A 20,389-nucleotide genomic window follows, 5' to 3' on the forward strand; every position below is an offset into this window, starting at 1 on the left:
TGTGGGGACACTCACCCCGGGGCTCCAGGGACCTGGCAGTGACCACAGGCTCACCTGGCCCTGGGGCCGCTGAGTCTCCATCCCCAACTCTCCCAGGGAGGCAGGGCCCACTGGGGTCAAAGGGAACAGAAAAGTAACTCTCCCCGCATTAAAAAAAAAAAAAAGGAAAAGCAAAGAACAAAGTAACATAACCCCTGATAGATACAAAGGACTGTCCCTTTCCTTTCTGTCCCTTCTCATTTTTTGCTTTAATGTTATCTTGGTTCCCTTTTATTTTTTCATTTAAATTGGTTTTTATTAAATGTTAAAATAATGGTACATGGGAAATCATGCATTTTCTTTTAGATTTATTTTCTATTTTTAATTTTTTATCCCTCTCGCTTTTTTTTAAAGTTTGTTTTTCTTCCCTCGTTTATATTTTGTCACATTTCCTGTTGTTTTGCTTCTTTGTTCCTCTTATATTTTGTTCTCTCTTTTTTTTTAAATTTACTTGTTATGTTTTTCTCTTTTTTTGTTTTCTGTTTTTTTGTTTTTTTGTGTTTTTGCTTTTGGAAGGTCTCCCCGGGGATGGTGTGGGCGCCCTCCCCCGCCCCGCGCCGCCCCTGCCCCTCGGCGGCCGCGCCCTGCTCCCGGCTGTGCCCGGCGCTGGCGAGGCCCCCCGTCTTCATACGGGGGTGGTCCGGCGGTTGGCTGTGTTGGAGTGGAGAGAGTCCTTGTTCTCCTTCTGGATACAGTTGTGAACTTGGAGGAAGCTGTTATCCCTGTCGGAGTTGTAGGTGGCGGTGGGCGTGGTGGCGGCCTTCAGGGGGTCCCTGCTGAGGGTGTACATGGAGATCTCCGTGGACGGCAGGGTGTTGAAGCCCTTGATGCCCACGGGGGAGGCGTCCCTGGAGTGTGGGGGCTCCGTGGAGCGCGAGCTGGAGCGGCTGCGGCGCTGGTAGCGGTAGCGGTAGCTGGGGATGCGGGTGATGGCGGAGGCCTGGAGGTAGTCCGTGGCGCGGGCCGTGGCCCGCAGCTGTTTGTGCCGGTCGATAAACATGTGCACGGCCAGCACCCCGACCATCTCGGCGATGATGAAGGACAGGGCCCCGAAGTAGAAGGACCAGCCATATGAGTAACTATTCTTTTTGGAGTCGCTCTTGGAGGGGTCTCCGGCATTGGCAGATATGTACACGATGATGCCAATGATGTTACTCAGACCTGCGGGGCACAGCGGGGTGGGGAGTCGGAGAGAAGGATGTCAGTTTCTCAGGGGGATGTCAGCCACTGGACAGGATGAAAGGATGGGCCTTCCCGGGACCTGCGTTTTCATGGGGGACAGGTGGGCCCATGCAGAGGGACACTGGCAAGCTTCCCCTTAACGCGGTAACATTCCACTGGGAGAGGGCCACAGGGAAGAGCTGATGGCAACAGACGTGGCAAGAGCAGGGAGGAGAGAGGGGCATTCTACAACCTAGTGAGTAAAAGTAATAACAATAGGTGTTGTTTATGGAGCATCTGCCATCTGCCTGCACTGCTTAGTGCTTTACAAGCCTGTCGCAGGTGCGAAACAAGCAGAGAGAGGTTAAGTGAAGGAGGAGAGGGCGGCTTCCCAGGGAGCCGAGGCTGGTGTAGCAGGGGGTTGAGACTGGCTCCCCGAGCCAGACCGCCCGGGTTCGGAGCCTTGGCAAGTTAACTCAGTCTGAGTTCCGGATCTGTAAAGTTGGGAAAATGTCAGGCCCGCTCCTCTGGGGCCACGGAGAGGGTTACGTGGGTGAACACTTGTGAGTGCTCCTTAGATGTTGGTCATTCTTATTAAATGGCTCATGCTACACCCAGGTTCTTTTTCTGACATCTGAAGCAGGTGTGACTCATCTGTCATGAACCGGGATCAGAACTGTGGTTGTGGGTGCCTGCCTGCTCCCACCTGGGGGCACAGTGAGGGGAGCGTCTTCCCTCGGTTTCCATGGAGATGAGCATCAGGCAGGGGTTCAGGGAATGGGGAGGCAACTTGGTTGTCCTGCCTCCAGCCTCGTCACTATTTATACCAGGAGGGGAGAGGGTAAGTGGATAGAGGCCCAGTGCCCTGAGAGGGACCCAGGATTTTGGCCCTTTTCCAAGTGGTGGTAGGAAAATGGGCCATTGGGCTAAGGGTTGGGGTCTGGAGATGCTCCCGGAGGACTTGGTGGGGGGGTTGGGGGGTTGCTACAGGGCAGGAGCCCCTGCACAACCTTCCCTCCCTGCAACACGACATGTCGCAAGGCCTGGTGATTCCTGTCCTTCCTCCTCTCTCTGCCGGGTCCTCCTGGCCCCCCGGCACCCAAACCTCAGCCTTCTCCCCACTGAGGGCCTGGACTCCAGCCTGCTTGGCGGGGTGACCGTTACCTGCAGACACGAAGAAGATGCCGGCACTCAGGATGATGTTGTGTCGAGTCTTGTAGAACTCGCTGGCGGCGATGCACAGTCCACCCATGAACAGCAGAATCACACTCAGGATCGGGAAAATGCTCGAGGCCCTCACGGCCCCTGCGGAACACGGAGGGGTGGGGAGAAAGAGAGCGGCGTGACTGTGAGACCGAGGGGTGCAGGAGGGAGGCAAGAGAGCAGCCCCTAGAGCCGAGGGTTTATGGACATAGCCCCGGAGTTGAGGTTGCTCGGCACTACCAGGGAGGGAGAGTGAGTGAGCTCTCTACTGCCTCAGGATCAAACTGCAGCACGTCGTCAACACATGGAGCCCTGTGTGACTTGACCTTCGTCTACCTCCAGCCTCATGCCTCCTGGTCCTCATGTTCTCTCATGTCCAGCAGCAGCAGCAAACTTCCCAGGGCATGTCATTTTATGCTGCCGACTTTCGATATACTGAGCTTTCTTACCGAAATGTCTTTCCTGGTCTTCACTTAGCAAACTCCTGTTCATCCATCAAAACCCAGCTCAAAGTCCCCTCCTCTGTGAAGCCTTCCTTGACTTCCTTAGGCAAAGTTATGAGCTCCCTTTGGGACACTTGGGCACATTGAGAGGCAGAGTTGTATAGTGGTTAGGTGGAACCACATGGCCTCAATTTGAATCTGGCTCTAGCATTTATTAGCTATGTAAGTTTGGGAAAGTTATCTCACCTCTCTGTGCCTCAGTTTGCTCATCTGTAAAACAGGGATGGTAATAGTGCCTGCCTCCCAAGTTTGTTGTGAGGATTAAATGAGTTGAATCAGGTAATGCACGTAGGTAAGTTTCTGGGGCATGTGGTAAACATTCAATAAATGATAGCGATTGTTATAACTACTTATTTATACGTATGCCTCCCCGATGAACCACGGGGCGTGAGGCAAGGACTGCGGCCTGTTACAAATAGTTTCTCCTCGCTGTAGGAGGACACAGCGGGTTGCCAGTACAAGCTCACTGAGTGAATAAACGTGGTGAGGTGGTCCAGAAAAAGGAAGAAGCAGGTGCATTGCAGTGGAAAGAGAAAGTGAAAACGAAAACCCTTGCGGATGAGGTAAGAAGGAAGGACTGACAAACAGGACAGGAAAGGAAAAGAGCATGTTAACGAAAGGGGAGACATGGACAGAGGGAGAGGCTGCAGCTTCCACGTGTGGAGGGGGCAGGGGAAGAGGGGCGCAGGCAGCCGAGGGCGTGGGGGGCCGGGGCTGGGGGAGCAGCGGCTGGTGGGGCTGTGTGTTTGTGGGGCGAGTGGCCCCTGGATGAGGACCCAGTGGTGTGGCGTCCTCCACAAAGTGTCTCTGCAAAGTACAAAATTGTTTTCTATCCAAATTTAAATGGGCAGCGTGTGACCACAGGACTTGACTCGCTGTCCTGGGGGCGGTGGGTCGGGCAGGAGGCAGAGCCGTCTTGAGGCTGGCGGGAGGGAAAAAGATGTCTAAATGTTTTGGCTACTTAAGTGGCTTCTAAGGAAGTTGAACCCTGCAGCCACAGAGCCCTTTGGCCAAGCCCAGGGATTGGTCAGGGAGGTGCGTTTGGAAGGGAAGGTACCAGGAGTAGAGCCTCCCTCAGCCCCTGTCCCTGCCTCTTTGGGTGGCAGTGTGGCCTAGAAGGATCTATACAAAAATTCAGGAATTTTTTTAGAGGATTTTAGGCAGTTTGCTGGGACACGTGTGATGTAAAAACCCTTTCTCTGTCCCCCATGGGTCTGCAGTGCGGTCTACACTGCTTACAAATGTGAGTGGGTGAGTGGGTTATTTGGGGGACTTGAAAAGGGGCGGAGCTCGGTACCTAGGTGGGCATGTGTGGGCCAAAGCCGAGCTGCACGTGGGGACGCTGGGGCCAGAGGAGGAGGCCAGGCAGTCAGGTCCCCCTTCAGTGTCGGCACCCTCTTCCTCCCCGGGCAGGGACAGGATCCTCCAGCTACCAAATGGGATCCACATTTTAAGGAAAGCCCTATAGCAAGATCTGTACGCACGTGCAAGTTTGATTGAGCAGTGCTGTTTTTTGTTTTTTTTTTTTGAGACAGAGTCTCACTCTGCTGCCTGGGCTAGAATGCCATGGTGTCAGCCTAGCTCACAGCAACCTCAAACTCCTGGGCTCAGGTGATCCTCTTGCCTCAGCCTCCCGAGTAGCTGGGACCACAGGCATGCGCCACCATGCCCGGCTAATTTTTTTCTATATATTTTTAGTTGTCCAGACAATTTCTTTCTATTTTTTTAGTAGAGATGGGGGTCTCGCTCTTGCTCAGGCTGGTCTCCAACTCCTGAGCTCCAGTGATCCGCCCGCCTCGGCCTCCCAGAGTGCTAGGATTACAGGCGTGAGCCGCCTCGCGCGGCTGAGCAGTGCCGTTGTAAGGGTGAAATTGGGCAATATCTGTACTGTGTCTCACGCTAGAAGGTAGACAGTAAAAGGCAGCAATTTTTATTTCTGAGGTCTTTCCTTCTTGAGGCCAGATACAATTTCCCTATAAATTGTCCTGACTTCCCACAAAGCCTGGTACAGTCTTGGTGCCAAAATCTATCACAAGGAACAGAAAGTGTCTGATTTATTCAATGAATAAACATTTATTTGTCGCCTATGAGTAAGCAGATGGTACTTCACAATACCTGCTAACATTTGTGGAGATCTCCCAGCTGCCGGGCCTTGTTCTAAGTGCCGTATGTGGATTAACCCATGCAGGCCTCACACCAGCCCTGTGAAGCAACGGGCCTTGACTTCAGGGAGATTACAGATCCCTAAAGCAGGCATCGGGACACTTTTTTTGTAAAGGGACAGATAGTAAATATTTCTGGCTTCGCTGGCCATATGGTCTTTGTCACAGTATCTCAACTCTGCCGTTGTAGCAAGTAAACAGCCATACACGATGTGTAAACAAATGAGGGTGGTTGTGTTCCAATAAAACTTTATTTACAGAATCAGTCGGTGGGCTGGATCTGGCCTGCTGGTCGTAGTGGGCCACCTCTGGCTGGGAGCCTACGCAGGGAGTATGAAGCAGGGGGGTGCTTTGCTCCTGACTAGCTGGGAGTCTGGGAAATAAACATGGACTGAGTGCCCGCCACTGTGCCAGGTTCTGGGCTGGGCACGGGCGACATACAGGGTGCAAAACCAGCCCTGGCCCATGTCTTTATAGGGCTCACGTTCTCACCACGGAGATGTGCGTCTTCAGACAATAACACACCCGGGACAAAGTGCTAGAAGAGAAAGGTGCCTGTGCGGCACCAAGAGGGTGTGTGACAGCTGATGTCCATGGGAAGCTTAGTGTGTGCCGGGGACTGTTTTAAGCACGGTGCAGACGCTAACTCATCAGTTCTCATTACAACTCTATGAAATACGCATCATAGAAGTCAGCCATTTGTCCAGGTTTGTGAAGGCAGGCAGGCTGACTGTGGGGTCCGTGTGTCTAACCACTGCACTCCCCGCTTTCAGGGTCTATACTCGCTGCCTCTAACAGTGCCCTCTGAGCTCCTGGGGGATCAGGAAGTGCTCCCCGAGGGACTGATGGTGCCGCTGACTCTGATGGGTAAGCAGACGCTCACCCGGAAGAGTGGAGGCAGGGCTGTGGGAGAGGACACAGCACCAGCCAGGGCTGGAAGAGGCATGGCTGGTCCAGGGACCTGGAGGAAGGCTGGGGAGCCAGTGGAAAGGCTTGGGGAGCACTAAGGCAGAGGAGGCGGGCGGGGCCAGGCCACGCAGGGCCCCGTGGGTTGTGCTAAAGAGCTTACCTTTATCCTAAGCGCGATGGGAAATATTAAAGGGCTTAGGACAGGCAGGGCTGTCATGATCTGATTTGCATCTTAAGCAAATGGATTATGAAGGGGTCAGGGTGGCTGCGGGGAACCAGTTGAGAAGGCTACTGCAGTTGACCAGACAGGAGAGACGGTGTTTGGCCCAGGGTGGGTGCCAGGGGTGTGGACAGAGGTGAAGGCTTTGACAGATGGTTAGGAGGTGAATTGAGGCTGGCTGGATGGATAAAGGTAGAGAGGAGGGTGAAATTGAAGATAACTTCTAGGTTTCGGATTTGCAAGCTGGTTGGAAAAAAACATTTATGGAGGTTGGCAGAGGACAAAGTGAAGGGAGAGGTGGGGGAGGAGGCGGGAGAAATCAAGGTTTGTTTTGGGACATGCCGAGTTTGAGATGCTTTGGGGACAAGCATGCGAAGTGTGGAAGGGACGTGGGTGGGCAGGTGTGGGGCACGGCAGTGTGCACGGTGGGAGCCACAGACACGCAGGTGAGCACAGGGAAGCTTGCCCATGGACGAGGAGAGGCTCAGGCTGAGGCTTGGAGAGCCCCAGTGTTTAGTGACTGGCTCAAGAAGACCCTGGGCAAATCACGTAGCGTCCCTTGCCCTTCCTTTTCTGTAAAATGAAGACGAAAATCCTCACTCAGTATCCTCCTTACAGTATTACAGCGATTAAATAGGAAAAAGAATGGGGAAGCTTTTGAAAACACAGAATGTTGGTAAGCTATGAACAGTTTATTATTTTCTATGCTGACGACAGAAATGAAAAGCCTCCTAATTGCCCAGGAGGGAAGTGACATCTTGCCTTCTGGAGGGGATGGCCTGAGCTATAAATTCTTTGCTAATCCGCTTGCTGGCGCAACTCCCTAGACAAGTCATTTTGCGATCTGGTGCCTCAGTGGGCCCCAGCCCCTCTGGCTGTCATGCTGCGAAATGGCTCTTCATGGTGGGCACAGATGGAGGACACGGCAGAGGCTGCACGTGGGGTCCCTGCTGTTACCTGGCTCCGTCTGGGAGAGGAAGGGGGCTGGTGGCTGGTGTGGATGGGGATGTGGGGGCAGGGGAGGTCAGGAGACCTGGGTCTGCTGCTGGCTCCTTGCCTGGCTCCCCGTGGGGCCTTCCTCTGGCCTCAGATCTGCACTCTGGTGGGGCTGGAGGAAAAGATCCCTAAGGTCCTGTCCGTCTTCGACAGTTCTGTGCCCCCAGACCTCTGCTCAGGGTCCACCCAGCCAGGCCCTGCTGCCATCCCACCTGCGCCCTGTGCTTTAATCAAGATGGTCACCATAATCGGGTACATGGAGCACAGGCTCCTGGTTTTCTGGGCATGGGGTTAAGCTCTTTATGTATGTTACCCCATTTGGGGTTTGATCCATTCTAATGGGATAGAATCACACATGTGCAGGGTTGGGAGGAACTTTCTAGGCTCCTGGGCATCTCTCCCCTTCTTCTCCTTCCACGCTGTGCTGGATAGTGTAGCTACTGACCGTGAAAAGGGATGGGTTGCAAAAAATGCCTGTGTGGATGTGTGAATGTGTGTGAGTGTGTGTGTGTGTGAGTGTGTGAGTGTGTGTGTGTGTGAGAGAGAGAGAGACCTGCAAGAAGAAAGAAGAGGAGAAAAAAGATGGTGTGCAAGAGGAAGAGAGAGAAGTCAGAGCAGAGGTTAGGAGCGTGGGCTCCAGGTGCAGACTGCTTGGGGTCTCAGCCTGGCCCTCCCACTGGCTATGTGGCCACTGTGCCTCACCTTTCCCATCTGTATAATGGGGACAGTGACCATCTCTACCTCCTAGGGTGGTTGTGAAGATGAATTAAGATAGTGTCTCAAGTGTCAGGCCTGGCACCTAGTCAAGTGTTGAACAAACGTTTGCTATATATAATGATGTATGAAAAGCATCCCGGGAGCCCTGTGAGCTAACTTTGGGAGCACCATCTGTGCAGGATGCCGGATGTGTTCCCATTTCCTGCTGTCTGTAGAGACTGGTGACCAGTTGCACAAGCTCAGGAAGAGGCTGCCTGAGTTCACCCTTCTAGCTCTGTCACCGGGCCACCCGTGCCTCAGTTGTCCCATCTGCCACATGGACATCGTAAGCACACCTGGCTCGCAGGGTTGCTATGAGGAGTAACTGAGCAAACACATCTGAAGCCACGAGGACGTGTCCGGTACCCGGGGAGCACAGCACGCGTTAGCTACCGTGACAGCAGAGCGCACTGTTGCTGCCTCTCCCGGGGCTTCGGGTTGCCGGGGTGGGTGTTTATGAAAGTGCAGGTTGTGACTCATTACTAGGTCGTGAAACCAGTGGAGTGGCTGCGGGCAGCACGCAAGTCAGTGAACTAGGACAGGACAGAAACTGCCGGCCGCGTGCGTGCACGAAGGCTGGCCACCGGCTGGGGGACGTCTGCTCTGGTCCTGTGGATGTGAGTGAGTGCAGGGCGCAGCTCAGGGGGCCGCCCAACTATAGGACGTGGTCTGGGCAGTTTCAGCTGTGCTGACCGAGATGGCTTCTGGTGAGAATGCCTCTCAGAGTCCCCCTCACAACAATTCCTGCTCGAAGGGGCTGCTGGGCTGGGGCTGTGGACAGACAGCCGGGTGACGGGCCTGGACAACGCTCCCAGAATGCAGGCGGTGTCCCAGAGAGTGTGTCCCCCTTGGCCTTGGGTAGGTCATTTCTCCTCTCAGGCCTCGTGTGCCCCTCATCTGTAAAACGGGAGGATGGAGCTGGGTGGCCCTAAGGGCGTGTCTAACTCCAGCTTCTCAGGGGCTGGGATGAGGTGTCATTGCACTTCTAAAATTCTGGGGGGGGGATGTCCCTCATGCTGTGCCCCTGGGACAGCTGGGAGAGCCAGCAAAGCACCATTCAGGGAGACTCAGAGAAGGTGTGGAACTTGCCGAAGGCTGCAGAGCGCAGCACACCTTGAACTCAGGCCCTTTTATTCTACGTCCCAGATTGGACCTTGACCCCTGGGCTGCCCACACCTCCTGTGCTCGGGTCCCTGGGTCGCCTCGATACCTGGTGGGCCTGCAGAGGTGGGCATGGGGCTGGGGGCAGTGGGGAGGAGCGGCATTCTCCGAGCCCGGGAAAGGTGGCTTTGGCCCAGTTTGAGACCCAGTATCCACCTCTGTCCTCATTCTGGGAGGAAGGTGGACGTGCCAGGTGCCCTAGGGAGGTGGCACCTCATTATTCACTCAGCAAGCGCCTCCTGGGCCTGACCCCGGGCCGGGCCCTGTGCTGGGTGGGGAAGGGGGAGGGGTGGGTGGGAGGCAGGTGCTCTATTTGCAGCTACTCCACTTGGAGTCCTCAAGCTGTTCACAGTCCGGGGGGAGAAGAATCCTTACCAGACACCAAGACAAAACAGATCGGTAAACAGACCGGTCGTCTCCACACACACCAGCCCCGTCCCACATTCTTGGCTGCGGAGAAGGCGGCACCGTTCACCCCGTCTCTCCAGCCGGGACTCCTAGACTTCTGCAAGTCCTCTCTCTCTCTCTCATCTCCCCCATCCAGGCTGCCAGGAAATTCTTCCGGCTCTGCCCCCAAATACATCTAGAGTCCGACCCCTTCCCAGCCATGTCTCCACTCCTGGGCCAAGCACCTGCCTTTCTAGCGTGGATTGTGGCCCTGGTGTCCTACCTGGTCTTCTCCTGCCCGCCTAGAGTAACGAATACATGACTGTAGTTGGCTCTCCCGCAGAAGCCTGGACGTCAGACCGCATCTGTCCTGTGCTCAGAACTCTCCTGTGGTCCCATCTCAGAGGAGAGCCGAGGGCCACAAGTCCTGCCTCCCACCTGCCCCCTTACGCCACTCAGCCATGTGCCTCCTGGCTGTGCCCGAGCCTGCCAGCCCCAGACACTTCGCACTGGCTGTTCCCTCTGCCGGAATGCTCCCGGGAGATCTGCACCACCCCACCGCTCCCTCACCTCCTTCAGGTCTCTGCTCGGATGTCCCCTCTGCCCTCAGGACCTTCTGACCACCTTATTGCAAACTGGAGGCCCCCTCTTGGCCCCCTTCCTGCTTACTATCTGTCCCTTGCACTTATCGCTGTGTCACCTACGATGTGAGCACTGTGAATAGCAAATGCTACCGAGTGGGCACCTTGCTCCGGGCTGGAGCAAAGAGCTGTCTGCTTCTAACTCACTCAGTCCTCATCGCAACCCTGGGAAGAGACCAGCAAGCGTCGTCCTCATTGTGAGGAGACTGAGGCCCAGGGAGGCCAGCCGGGAGGCTGCAGAGCTGGGTTTGAGCCCCTGGGTGTGTGGCAAAGCCTGCCGTTACGTTCTCCTGCCTCCTACCAGTGGCCACATTCTGTAAATGCATCCCCCAAATGCCCCTTGTGCTGGTCCTGCCTGCCTTGGCTGCCTCCTGCCCCCTTGGCAGCTTCTGCTCTTGGCTGTGGCTTCCAGTGAACCCCTGGGAGGGTGTCGACTCCAAGTGCAGTCAGGTGCATCTCTGGTGTGTGTGTTTGTGGGGGGGTGAATGGGGCATAGGCTTTGCCCAGGGACCTGCCTCCCCTGTCCCCATGTCCACTTCTGGCTCTGGGGAGAGTGTGGCCTGGTGATCGGCATGTTGAGGCCTGATACGGCTGCTCTGCTGTATGAGTGTGTGTGTGTGTGTGTGTGTGTGTGTGTGTCAGGAAGGCCTCTGGGCAGCAGCCCTCTCCCCTCCCCCTGGAGGGGGTATGTCAGGACAGCAGGCGGCCCTGGGCCCCTCACCCAGACTCCAGCCCGAGGCTCTGAGTGTGGAGTGGGGAGACCCGACCCCACTCTGCAGTCTTCGACTAAAAGTGGCCATAATAGAGCGGACTTCGGGGTCCAGCACACAGTCAGTGCTTAATATATGCCTGTGGAATGGAGCCAACTTCCTGTGAATCTTCTTCCCCCACTCCAAATCACAATGGGACTGCAAGGAGACACCAAGCCCCCTCTCCTGGGCACAACACACACACACAACACACAGGGACCCACATACACACACATACACACAAACATACAGGTGCAAACACACAGATGCTTCCACATTCAGACACACACTCAGGTTCACAGACATGCAGGCAACAAAGAGACAGGACATAGCACAGACTCGTGCCATCGTGCGCAAAGACAGACGCGCTGACGCACGCCGACACTCATGCGAAGTCACACCCGGTCACCACCACCTCCGTTCTTCACCAAGATCCTCAAATCTGTGGATAATGAGGGAAGAGGATGCGGAGGCCACCACAGCAGACGCATCCGATGGGCCCACGGCACTGGTCGGGAAAAACAGTCTGGTCACCATTCGTTACTGCGTAAGCCAGGGAGAGGTGGGCATGCTGGCCACACCTTCATGGGGCCCAGATGTCAAGGGGCCTGGCGTGCTGACCAGGGGCTCCTACAGCCGTCTCCCCATCACTAGGGAGCCCCGACTCTGTGATTCAGGAGAGGCTGTGAGACTCCTCCGATACTCGTGGGCACTGAGGAGCACATGTGTCTGTTCCTTCTTTCATTTGTCCCATCAGATATTAATTGAGTACCTTCCTTCTGCCAGGCCCTCCAAGTGGTGGGTCAGTGCCTGAAGCTTGGCCTGCTGGCTTGAGGGCGAGGAAACCCCACCATCTCTGCTGCTCCCAGAGATGAGCTCTGGCCTCCATCCAGTCAGGCCCTTCTGGCATTCTCTTTCCTCCCTTCTACTCCACATCCTCAGTCCTGCGGCTGCTGAAACAAGGGTGGCGGCATTACCCAGCCCACCTCAGCCTCCTTCCTGGGGCCCCTCATCTCCTTGGCCTCTAAGCCTTGGTGTCCTGGGCCTCAGTGTCTGGGCTGCTCCTCTCCTCTCTCTGTGCCACTCCCTTGGTGAGCTCATCAAGTGCCATGGCTTTGAATGTCATCCACACACTGACACATGGCAAACTCCTACCTCTGCCCAGGGGCTCCCTTGTGAACCCCAGACTCCAGGCCCACACCGAGTGTCTGACATGGCCCCAGGAAGTCCCATGGGCATTTCTAGCTTAATGCGACCAACACTGAGCCTGTTCCCTGGCCATTCGCAAAGCCTTGAAGTCATCCTTGACTTCTTCCTTCCCTCGAAATCAAAGGCAGCCTTGTGTCCTGTACTCGGGGCTCTAGAAACATGATCAGCATCTGGTCCTGCTTCACCCTCTTCACTGCTGCCACCCTGGTTCGAGCTGCCATCACCTCTTGCCCCGATTGTCACAACAGGCTGCTAAGTCTTCTGCTGGCTTCTGCCCTGGTCCTCTTTCAGTCTTTTATGAGCAACCAGAGGGTCCTGTTCAGAAATGAGCTGGTGTCCCTCAATCAGAGAAAACCCCCAAGTCTTTGCTGCATATCCGGGGTGTCTCTGAGGCCTCCCGGCACTTGCTCTTTCATTACTCCTCCTTGCTCACTCCATTCTCACCCTGCTGGCCTCAGCCCTGCTCCTCAAACATGCCAGCACACTCCCACCCCAGGGCCTTTGCACTTGCTGTCCTCTCTGCCTGGAGCATTCTTCCCCCAGATACCCATGTGGCTCACTCTCTTACCTCCTTTGGGTCTTTGTGCAGTCTTCTCAGGGAGGACTTTCTTGGCCTCAACCCCACTCTGCAATTCCCTATTCCCCTTTCTTGCTTGATTTTTCTCTGTATCACTATGGCAGTCTAAGATACTATATCATTAACTTGTTAATTTTGTTTATCACAGATTGCAAGTGCCCCCAAGGCCACATCCTTAGCACTTGGAAGAGCGCCTGGCTTACAGGGGGCTGTTCCATGAAGATTTGTGGAACGTGTGAATTGCTCACACTTACAAGTGAAGGAAGAAGCTGCACTTGTTTCATGGATCCTCTAACTTCCTACGAAGTTTAAGGGGCCCCAGGCATGTGCATTCCCATACAGAGGTCTTGGGTTTAGGAATACTGCGGAGGCCAGTAACAGCAGGGACAAGGTATTGGGTTGTCTCCACCTGGCTCACACCTCTGCTTTTCTGGGAAAAATGAATTTAGGGGCCATTTGGGAATATGGGTAATGGGGCCCAACTCCCCTGGCAGATGCTGTGTGTGGACTGGGCCCTGCTTTTGGGGGAGGGAGAAGAGTTGCTTGACTGCTCCTTCCCTCTCCTCTCACCTCCGTCCCCACCCCGAAACCCAACCCTAACCCCGCGCTCCCCCCATCACTGGCCACCCCTGCTCCTGTCCGCTCTGCACAGCTACACTCCAGTCCAAGGGGCCATTGCCAGTCACCTGGACGACTGCAGTAGTCCCTCATGGCCTCCCTGCCTCTAAGTGACATGCCCTCTGTGCCTCTGCCCCTCCCCCACCACTGCCCACTCTCCGTCCTCCCAGACCTCTTTGGAACTCTCAGGGGCAGAAGGCAGGGAGGGGTGTTCGTGCACGTGCTCATTGCTGGTTCCCCCATGTAACCTTCACCAAGGCGCCGGCTCCCTTGGTTTGGTCCCCTCTTGGATCCCCAGGACCGACAGTGGTGCCCGGTGCACAGTAAGTGCTTAGTAAATATCTCGTGAGTGAATGAATTTATGAATCCTTTCAGAGTCCAGGCCTCAGCTCTGGGGCCACCTTCTCTAGGGAACCCTTCTGGAACGACCTCTTCTGGGCTGGGTTGGGGGGCAGTCTCCCTCAGCACAGCACGCTCCCTTCCACCCCTGCATGTGGCACAAGTATGAATATTAGGTCCATGGTCTGTCTCCAGACGGCTCACTCTCAGGACAGAGGCTGCTTCTGCCCCCTCACAGCCTCTCTGCAGGTGGGTTTGACAAAGCTGAACTCAGACCTGACTCAGGCCCCGCCCACCCAGGGTGCAGCCACGCCCCTTCCCGGGCCAAAGCCCCGCCCACCTCTGGGAGCCACTCTGCCCACCTCTCTGGCCCCCAGCTCTCTTCCTCTGGAAGCCTGTGGCCTGCATGCGTTGTTCTCTGTGGCATTTGGCCATGATTTACTTGAGTGCTCACTTACTCAACCAGTCACTTCCTTGCTCAGTCATCAAAATGCATTATTGGGCAACTGTGCCCTGCCAGGCCCTGTGCTGGGTGCTTGAGGTGCAGAAATGAATGGTCACAGTTCTGCCTTCAAGAAGTTCTTAGTCTCATGGGGGTGCACCAATGAAATTGCATCCAAGTGTGCTAATGGTGGAGATGGAGAAATTGCAGGATGCCGGGGAGACCCCAGAAGGGCTTCGGAATCAAAAAGTGGGGATGGGGAGTGGGAGAGGGAATCCTAGAAACATGATTCCTGTTTCCGGCTTCTCTCACCAGCCAGGTTAGAGCTTCACAGAGGATATAGAAACTCATGCCTTCCAGCTTAAAAAATTATATAGGTTGTCTAGCCCAAGACTAGCATTTTATAGATCGGGGGCCAGCAAACTATGCCAAATGCAGACTGCTGCTCGTTTTTGTAAATCAAGTTACGTTTTACTGGAACATAGCCACACTCATTTGCTTCCATATTGTCAGCGGCTGCTTTTGTGCTACAAGGGCCGAGTCGAGTAGTTGAGACAGAGACTCTGTGGCCCTCAAGGCCTAAATATTTCTTGTCTGATCCTTTATAGGGAAAGTTTACCAACTCCTGTTTTAGATGCTCCAAAAATATTGTTGGATTAAGTCAACTCAGATCGGACCTCCGGAATCCTGCACAGCTAATGGGGTCCAAGTCTTTTGTCCAGTGACATCAAAATGAACCAAACACTCGAAGCTCTTCTCTCTTTAAAAAGAGAGAATTGAGGTATTGAGCTGTTAGGAATTGCCACTGAAGAGTTCTGTATCTTTCCTTTATTTGACCAAAAGCATTTGTCGAGTGCTTATGATGCTGCAGGAGCTGTTATAGGGGAGCAATGAATGAGGCATGTTTCCTGCCCCGGGTGCTCACAGCCCGGCTGACAAAGCATGACCTCATCACTGCGCTGCCAGGAGACCTGTGGCTCCTGGTGTGGGGCCTGGCCTTGCTCACACTTCCTCCTCTGTAGCTGCCTCTCCGAGGGCCCTCCCCGCCAGGCCGTGCTCTTCTTGGGCCAGTGACTGTGTGTCCCTGATCCGTCCTGGCCTCCCCAGCACTGGGCACAGAAGGTGCTCAAGCCACGCTTACTGCACTGCCAGGCTCCTGTGGCCTTAGCCCAGACGCAGTAACAGGTAACAGGTAACCACAACCAAACGGCCTTTAAGGAATTCCATTTAAGAGGAACGTCTTGAGGGAATTCATAAAAGGAAATGATGAGCACATTATGATATTTTTTCCTCTTAAAAAAAAAAATCTATAAATTGCATCGTGTTCCCTTCCTTTCTCTTCCCAGCTGCCTGGCCGACTTTATGTTCCATGGGCTTTTCAGCGAAGCCAGATTCCAGGCTGACCTGAGAGCTGGGTTTGATGTGAGAAGGGATTATTGAAAGAGACAGGGGCAATCCACATAATAAAATGCCTCCTACGTGTTGCATACAAGTGATCTCAGGGTAATGCGAACCCCTCTGCTGTGGGGGAGGAGCGGAGGAGGGGCACCTGGGTGAGGGGGGTGAGGTGGGAGGGGGTGCTGCCCTGGGTGGAGAGCAAACCTCCCAAAGAGCCAAAGAGCCGGCCTGAAAGCCGCTGGCTTTGCTGTCCCCGGTGTCAAGGGCTCTCAACCCCTCTCTGGGAAATCCTTTCTCAGGGAACAGGTAGCCTTGTTAGTTTTTGCTGATGCTTGAGAAATTTCCTTGGGGCCTCAAAATGCTTTCTCTTGATATGTCTCAGGTGGATTTAAGATCGCAGCTGTTACAACAGGATTTAACTTTGACTTACTTGACTTGCGGGGGAAGAAAAAAAAAATCTCATATTTTTTTCATTAGAACTTCCAATCTGGCACTGCCTGGTGGGTTTCTTCATTTAATTATTCAAGAAATATTTACTGAGTGCCTATTAAATGCCAAGCGCTGGGCTGGGAATATCACGGTGAGCAGTAGGGAGTCTGCCTGAGCGGAACTGGGAAATGGTCGCTCAGACAGACAGGGGCCCACAGCATAACAAAGTGCTTTGCTCCGGGAACCCCTGCAGGAGGTAGGAGGGACTTCCTGGAGGAGGTGACATTTCAGCTGAGGCCTGGAGGACGAGGAGGAGTTTGCCAGACAAAGGCAGGAGGGAAGGGTGTTACAGGCAGAGGGATCAGCATGCGTTTGCACTCCAAAACGGAGGAGAGGAGGGAGGCTCTGTGTTTTCCTTCCCTCTGCGGTGACAGGGCCTCTAGATAGGCCTGGTGCTTGGCTCTGTGAAGGATGGAAGGGCAGGATCCAGCCCCAGGAAGGAGAATAAAAAATTGTGTGCACTCACGGAGGAAATATTCTGCTGTGTCAGCTTCGTAATCTGCATCCTCTGGGAAGTGATCGATTTGCTTGCACAGACCTTTGAAGTTCCCTGCAAAACAAGGGGAGAAGGAGCACATGACACATCTTAGCTTCTGGGGGTGGCGGGCCCAGGGCCCACCTGCTTCTTCCTCACTTCTCACTCTTCAGAAGCTGCCTGAGCCCTCTCCCTCACCCCTGAAGGAAGGTACGGCTTTGTCTGTTTGGACATCTGCCTGGTGAGTCAAAGCACACACGCCCGCAGTACTGCGGAGAGGATCTGAAGCCCAAGACTTCAAAACCCTGCCTCCCATCCCTGCGCTGAGGCTTCTGAGGATTAGCTGAAGCTTGGCGGCGGTAAAGGTTTGATTCCGGGCTGGGGACTGCCACTAAGGAGGCCGATGAATGTTCATCAGCTGGTCGCTGTGCCCCAGCTTGGCTGGGAGTCGCCCTGCATTTTGCGTGTGAGAAAGCAGCAGATCGCTTTCCAAAGAGGGCAGACCCCAGACTGAGACCGACAGACATTCCCACGGCCCTTTAGAGGAGCCTGTGAAATACTTTCCCATCTGCGATGGCATGGAGCTCGCCATCCCCAGCCCCCAACAGCTCTGCAATAAATGCAGTTTGAGCCCCCTGGGACTGGGCCCTCAAGCTAGGTTATTGAACTGCACACCATTTTGGCTCTTCCACAGGCCCGTGAGATGGGTATTGTCATCCCATTTTACAGATGAAGAAACTGAGGCTCAAGGAGGCCAAACCATCTGAATAAGTACTTGTGGCTAGGACACGATGGAATCAAGAATCAAATTAGGGCCTTTTAACTATATATCTTTCTTGCGTGACTGCTGAGAAGGTGAGAACTGGCCCAGGGAAAATCCTCACCCAGCGCCACAGCGGGTCCTCACCAGGGTTCACCAAGTGAGCACATGAACTCTTGAATGCAAACCGATGCATGAGAACGGATGAATAGAATAGAATTTACAGTCACCAGAGTGTCAGCTTCATGACAGCAGAGACTTTTGTCTGTTTCATTCACCATCGTATCCCCAGCACCAGCGTAGGTGCAACAAATGTCTGGTCACTTTCCCTGAATAGAAAAAGAATGGAACCTATGCCCACCGTGGGTGAGATGCAGGTTCTGTAGCTAGACTGCCCGGGGCCAGCTCGGCCTCACTGAGTTGACTTGGTTTCCTCATCTGAGAATGGAGATAAGAATTCTTCCCTTGCAGACTGTCCTGGAGGTTAAATGAGCTGATCAGAATGTATAGAGTACTCAGAACAGTGCCTGGCACCTCTAGGAAGTCTTTGGGGTCGTTGATGTGAGAGAAATGAACTTTGACTATATTCAGCCAGTGACATAGTAGCTAGTATTACCTAATTAATACAGTCCTCAATACATGTTAGCAATGTATTTTCTTACAGAGTCCTAAGATTCCATATCTCATAAGGTAGGATTAAATTCTATTATGTGCTATAGATATTATTCAGGAATTTTAAGGCATTATTACATAGACCTGTATACATTATATATACCTGTATATATAGTATATAGGTATACTATTATATATACTACATATAAGCATTTTAGATATTTCTGGCTACTATATGCTACATGTTACAGAGACAATATTTAAATCTCCTCCCCCCAACTCATACACAAGCTTTCCCTGGACCAAATTCACCAACTTCCCTGACTTCTGCAAGAAAAACAATTTCCCCAGAGCACACTGGGACTTCTGGTAACTTTACTGAAGCTTTGTGCGGCCACTCAAAATGGTCCCCTTGGGCAGGTCTCTTCTCTGAGCGTTTTGGGCCCTCTCACCCCACCTCTGGTCACCCCTCTGCCCTCATGTGTCTCCTCTCCCTAGTAACGTATCCGCTGATCCAACCACACCCCCTTCTCTGCCTTCCCTAGGAGCAAAGTCTTCATCCAGCTGCTAAGAGGATAAAAAAATTCTCCCTATTGTTAAAATTACAAATCAGTGTATTTGAAAAGCACTTTGCAAAGCACTTTCTTTCAATTCAATCTGACAAATATTTCAGCAGCTCGGCGCCTTTGTAAGGACTCTGTGCAGGAGGCAGGCTTGAGAGCAGTACTGACATGCCCCGAGGCTCCTAACAAATTGGGGACAAGCTCGACCCAGAGGGCCCCACGCTCCCTCCCGGTGGGCCACGCCCGCTCTGGTCCCTACTCAGGGCCCTTGGCTCCTAGCGCAGTGCCCGGCACAGAAGGCAGGCTCCGGAGATGCTCCTGGAGAGGCCGAGGGACACAACCAGCAGCCCAGACCTCCCCTCTGAGGCCAGACCCGGGCACCCAACTGCCCAGTCGACATCTGGTGGACGTTTTAAAGGCAGCGGACCTGAACCCATGACCTTTCCCTCAAGCCTGGTCCTCGAGAGGCACCGACCAGCTCGGGGAACGCCTCTCCACGGCTCCCTCGTGCCAGCCGCGCCCGCTATCGTTGCCGACATCTCTCCCTCCTCACTGCGGGCGCCATCCATCACGGCGTCCTGTCCTGTGCTAGCTCCTCGTGTCTCTCAAACTTGCCAATGTCTCCGTTGACAGCCCCACCCACCACCAGCTGCCACCCTGTGCCCCTGGATGACTGCGTAGCCCCCCCACTTGTCATTTTGCACCCACTCTTATCCCTCCCCACAGAGTAATCACAGTGATCCTTTGAAAATCCAGACCTGATCATGCCACCTCCAGCTGAAAACACCCCACAGCTTCCCGGTGCTCTCAGGGAAAAGCACAACATCTTTTAACAGGGCCTGATCCCGACTTCCTTCTCCAGCCTCACCTCCCACCCACCTCCTCCCTGTCTGGGTCTTCTTTCCTTCCATGCTCCTTCCTACCACAGGACCTTTGCACATGCTGGTCTTTCTGCCTGAGCCCCCACCACATCCTTTGTGGTCTCCTTCTCCTGACCTCCTTCTGCCCTCCCGCCCTGTGCTAGTGGGGCGTCTACACCTAGCTGACTCATGCTGGCTGCTCTGTGGTGGGGGAGACGGGTTAAGGCATGTGTGATGCTGGTGAGAATGTTCCAGTAGAAAGGGAAGACGTGATGACCTGCAGCGAGCGGGGAGCAGCGTGAGAGGGATGAGGTCCAGGACCCAGGTGCAAAGGCGGATCGTGGTGCACCAGGAGGGAAGGTGGCACCTGAGGGTGCAGTGCAGGGGTGGGGGGTGGTGGGCGGGCAGGCAGGGTGGGAGCTTATGGCACTTGTCTTCTGGTCGCTTCTATTTTCCTGACGAGATAGGGAGCAGGATCATCAAGTGAAAGTGAGGAGGGGAGGAAGGGAGGGTTGGAGATTTGAGGAAGGAGGAAGGGAAGTGAAATCTTTCCCATGAGAGTGGGACGGGGCAGGGGGGGCGGGGCTGGGGAGTGGGTGGACCAGGCTATAAAGCGTGTGTCCGTGGCTTGAAAATCCCTCTTGATGCTCTGTGGTTTTCTCTGGCCACATCCGGGGTGCGGGTGCAGCAGAGTTGGGAACTTTCCTGAAGCTGCCGTCAGCCAGGAGGGGCTTGGGGAGGTGAGTGCAAGACGGGGAGGGGGTGGGGGGCATTAGGAAGGATCGCAGCCTCCAGGCCAAGTAAGGCCAGGCACCGGCGGTGGGGTCGGTGTGCTGGAAGCCTGGGCTGGGGGTGAAGAACTGGAGTCAGGGGTCCATGGGAGCGAGCTGGACAGTGGCACGTAGCGGTCAGAGAATGGGTGTGAAAGACAGATTGAGGAGGGAAGCGAAGGGTGAGACCATGAACCTGGTGGCTCAGGTCGGGTGGAGGTAGGGACGATATGCAAAGCATCTCGTAGCTGGGAAGGTCATACAAATCCACGTATAAAACAAAAACTAAAACGTTCGCTCTTATTTTCAATATACATCAAGTATATATTAAGAAACTGCATTAAAAGTTGAAGTGCAAATGACTCATCAGATTATTCTAATAAGCCCCAA

The 20,389-nt window shown here is 54.2% G+C and overlaps 1 protein-coding gene across 1 annotated transcript in view; it reads right to left on the reverse strand.

Moving 5' to 3' along the window:
• Positions 1-664: 664 nt before the first annotated feature.
• The window catches only part of CACNG2 (calcium voltage-gated channel auxiliary subunit gamma 2), a 109,025-nt gene continuing 89,300 nt past the window's right edge, over positions 665-20,389 (reverse strand). Inside the window, exons 2-4 of the mRNA XM_069491116.1 lie at positions 16,426-16,509; positions 2,365-2,505; positions 665-1,200 (exon numbers count right to left, since the gene is read on the reverse strand). Coding sequence (XP_069347217.1) covers positions 665-1,200; positions 2,365-2,505; positions 16,426-16,509 — 761 coding nt within the window. The remainder of the gene's footprint in view (positions 1,201-2,364; positions 2,506-16,425; positions 16,510-20,389) is intronic.

This window comes from Eulemur rufifrons, chromosome 16 (assembly GCF_041146395.1).
Source record: "Eulemur rufifrons isolate Redbay chromosome 16, OSU_ERuf_1, whole genome shotgun sequence".
NCBI classification, from domain to species: domain Eukaryota; kingdom Metazoa; phylum Chordata; class Mammalia; order Primates; family Lemuridae; genus Eulemur; species Eulemur rufifrons.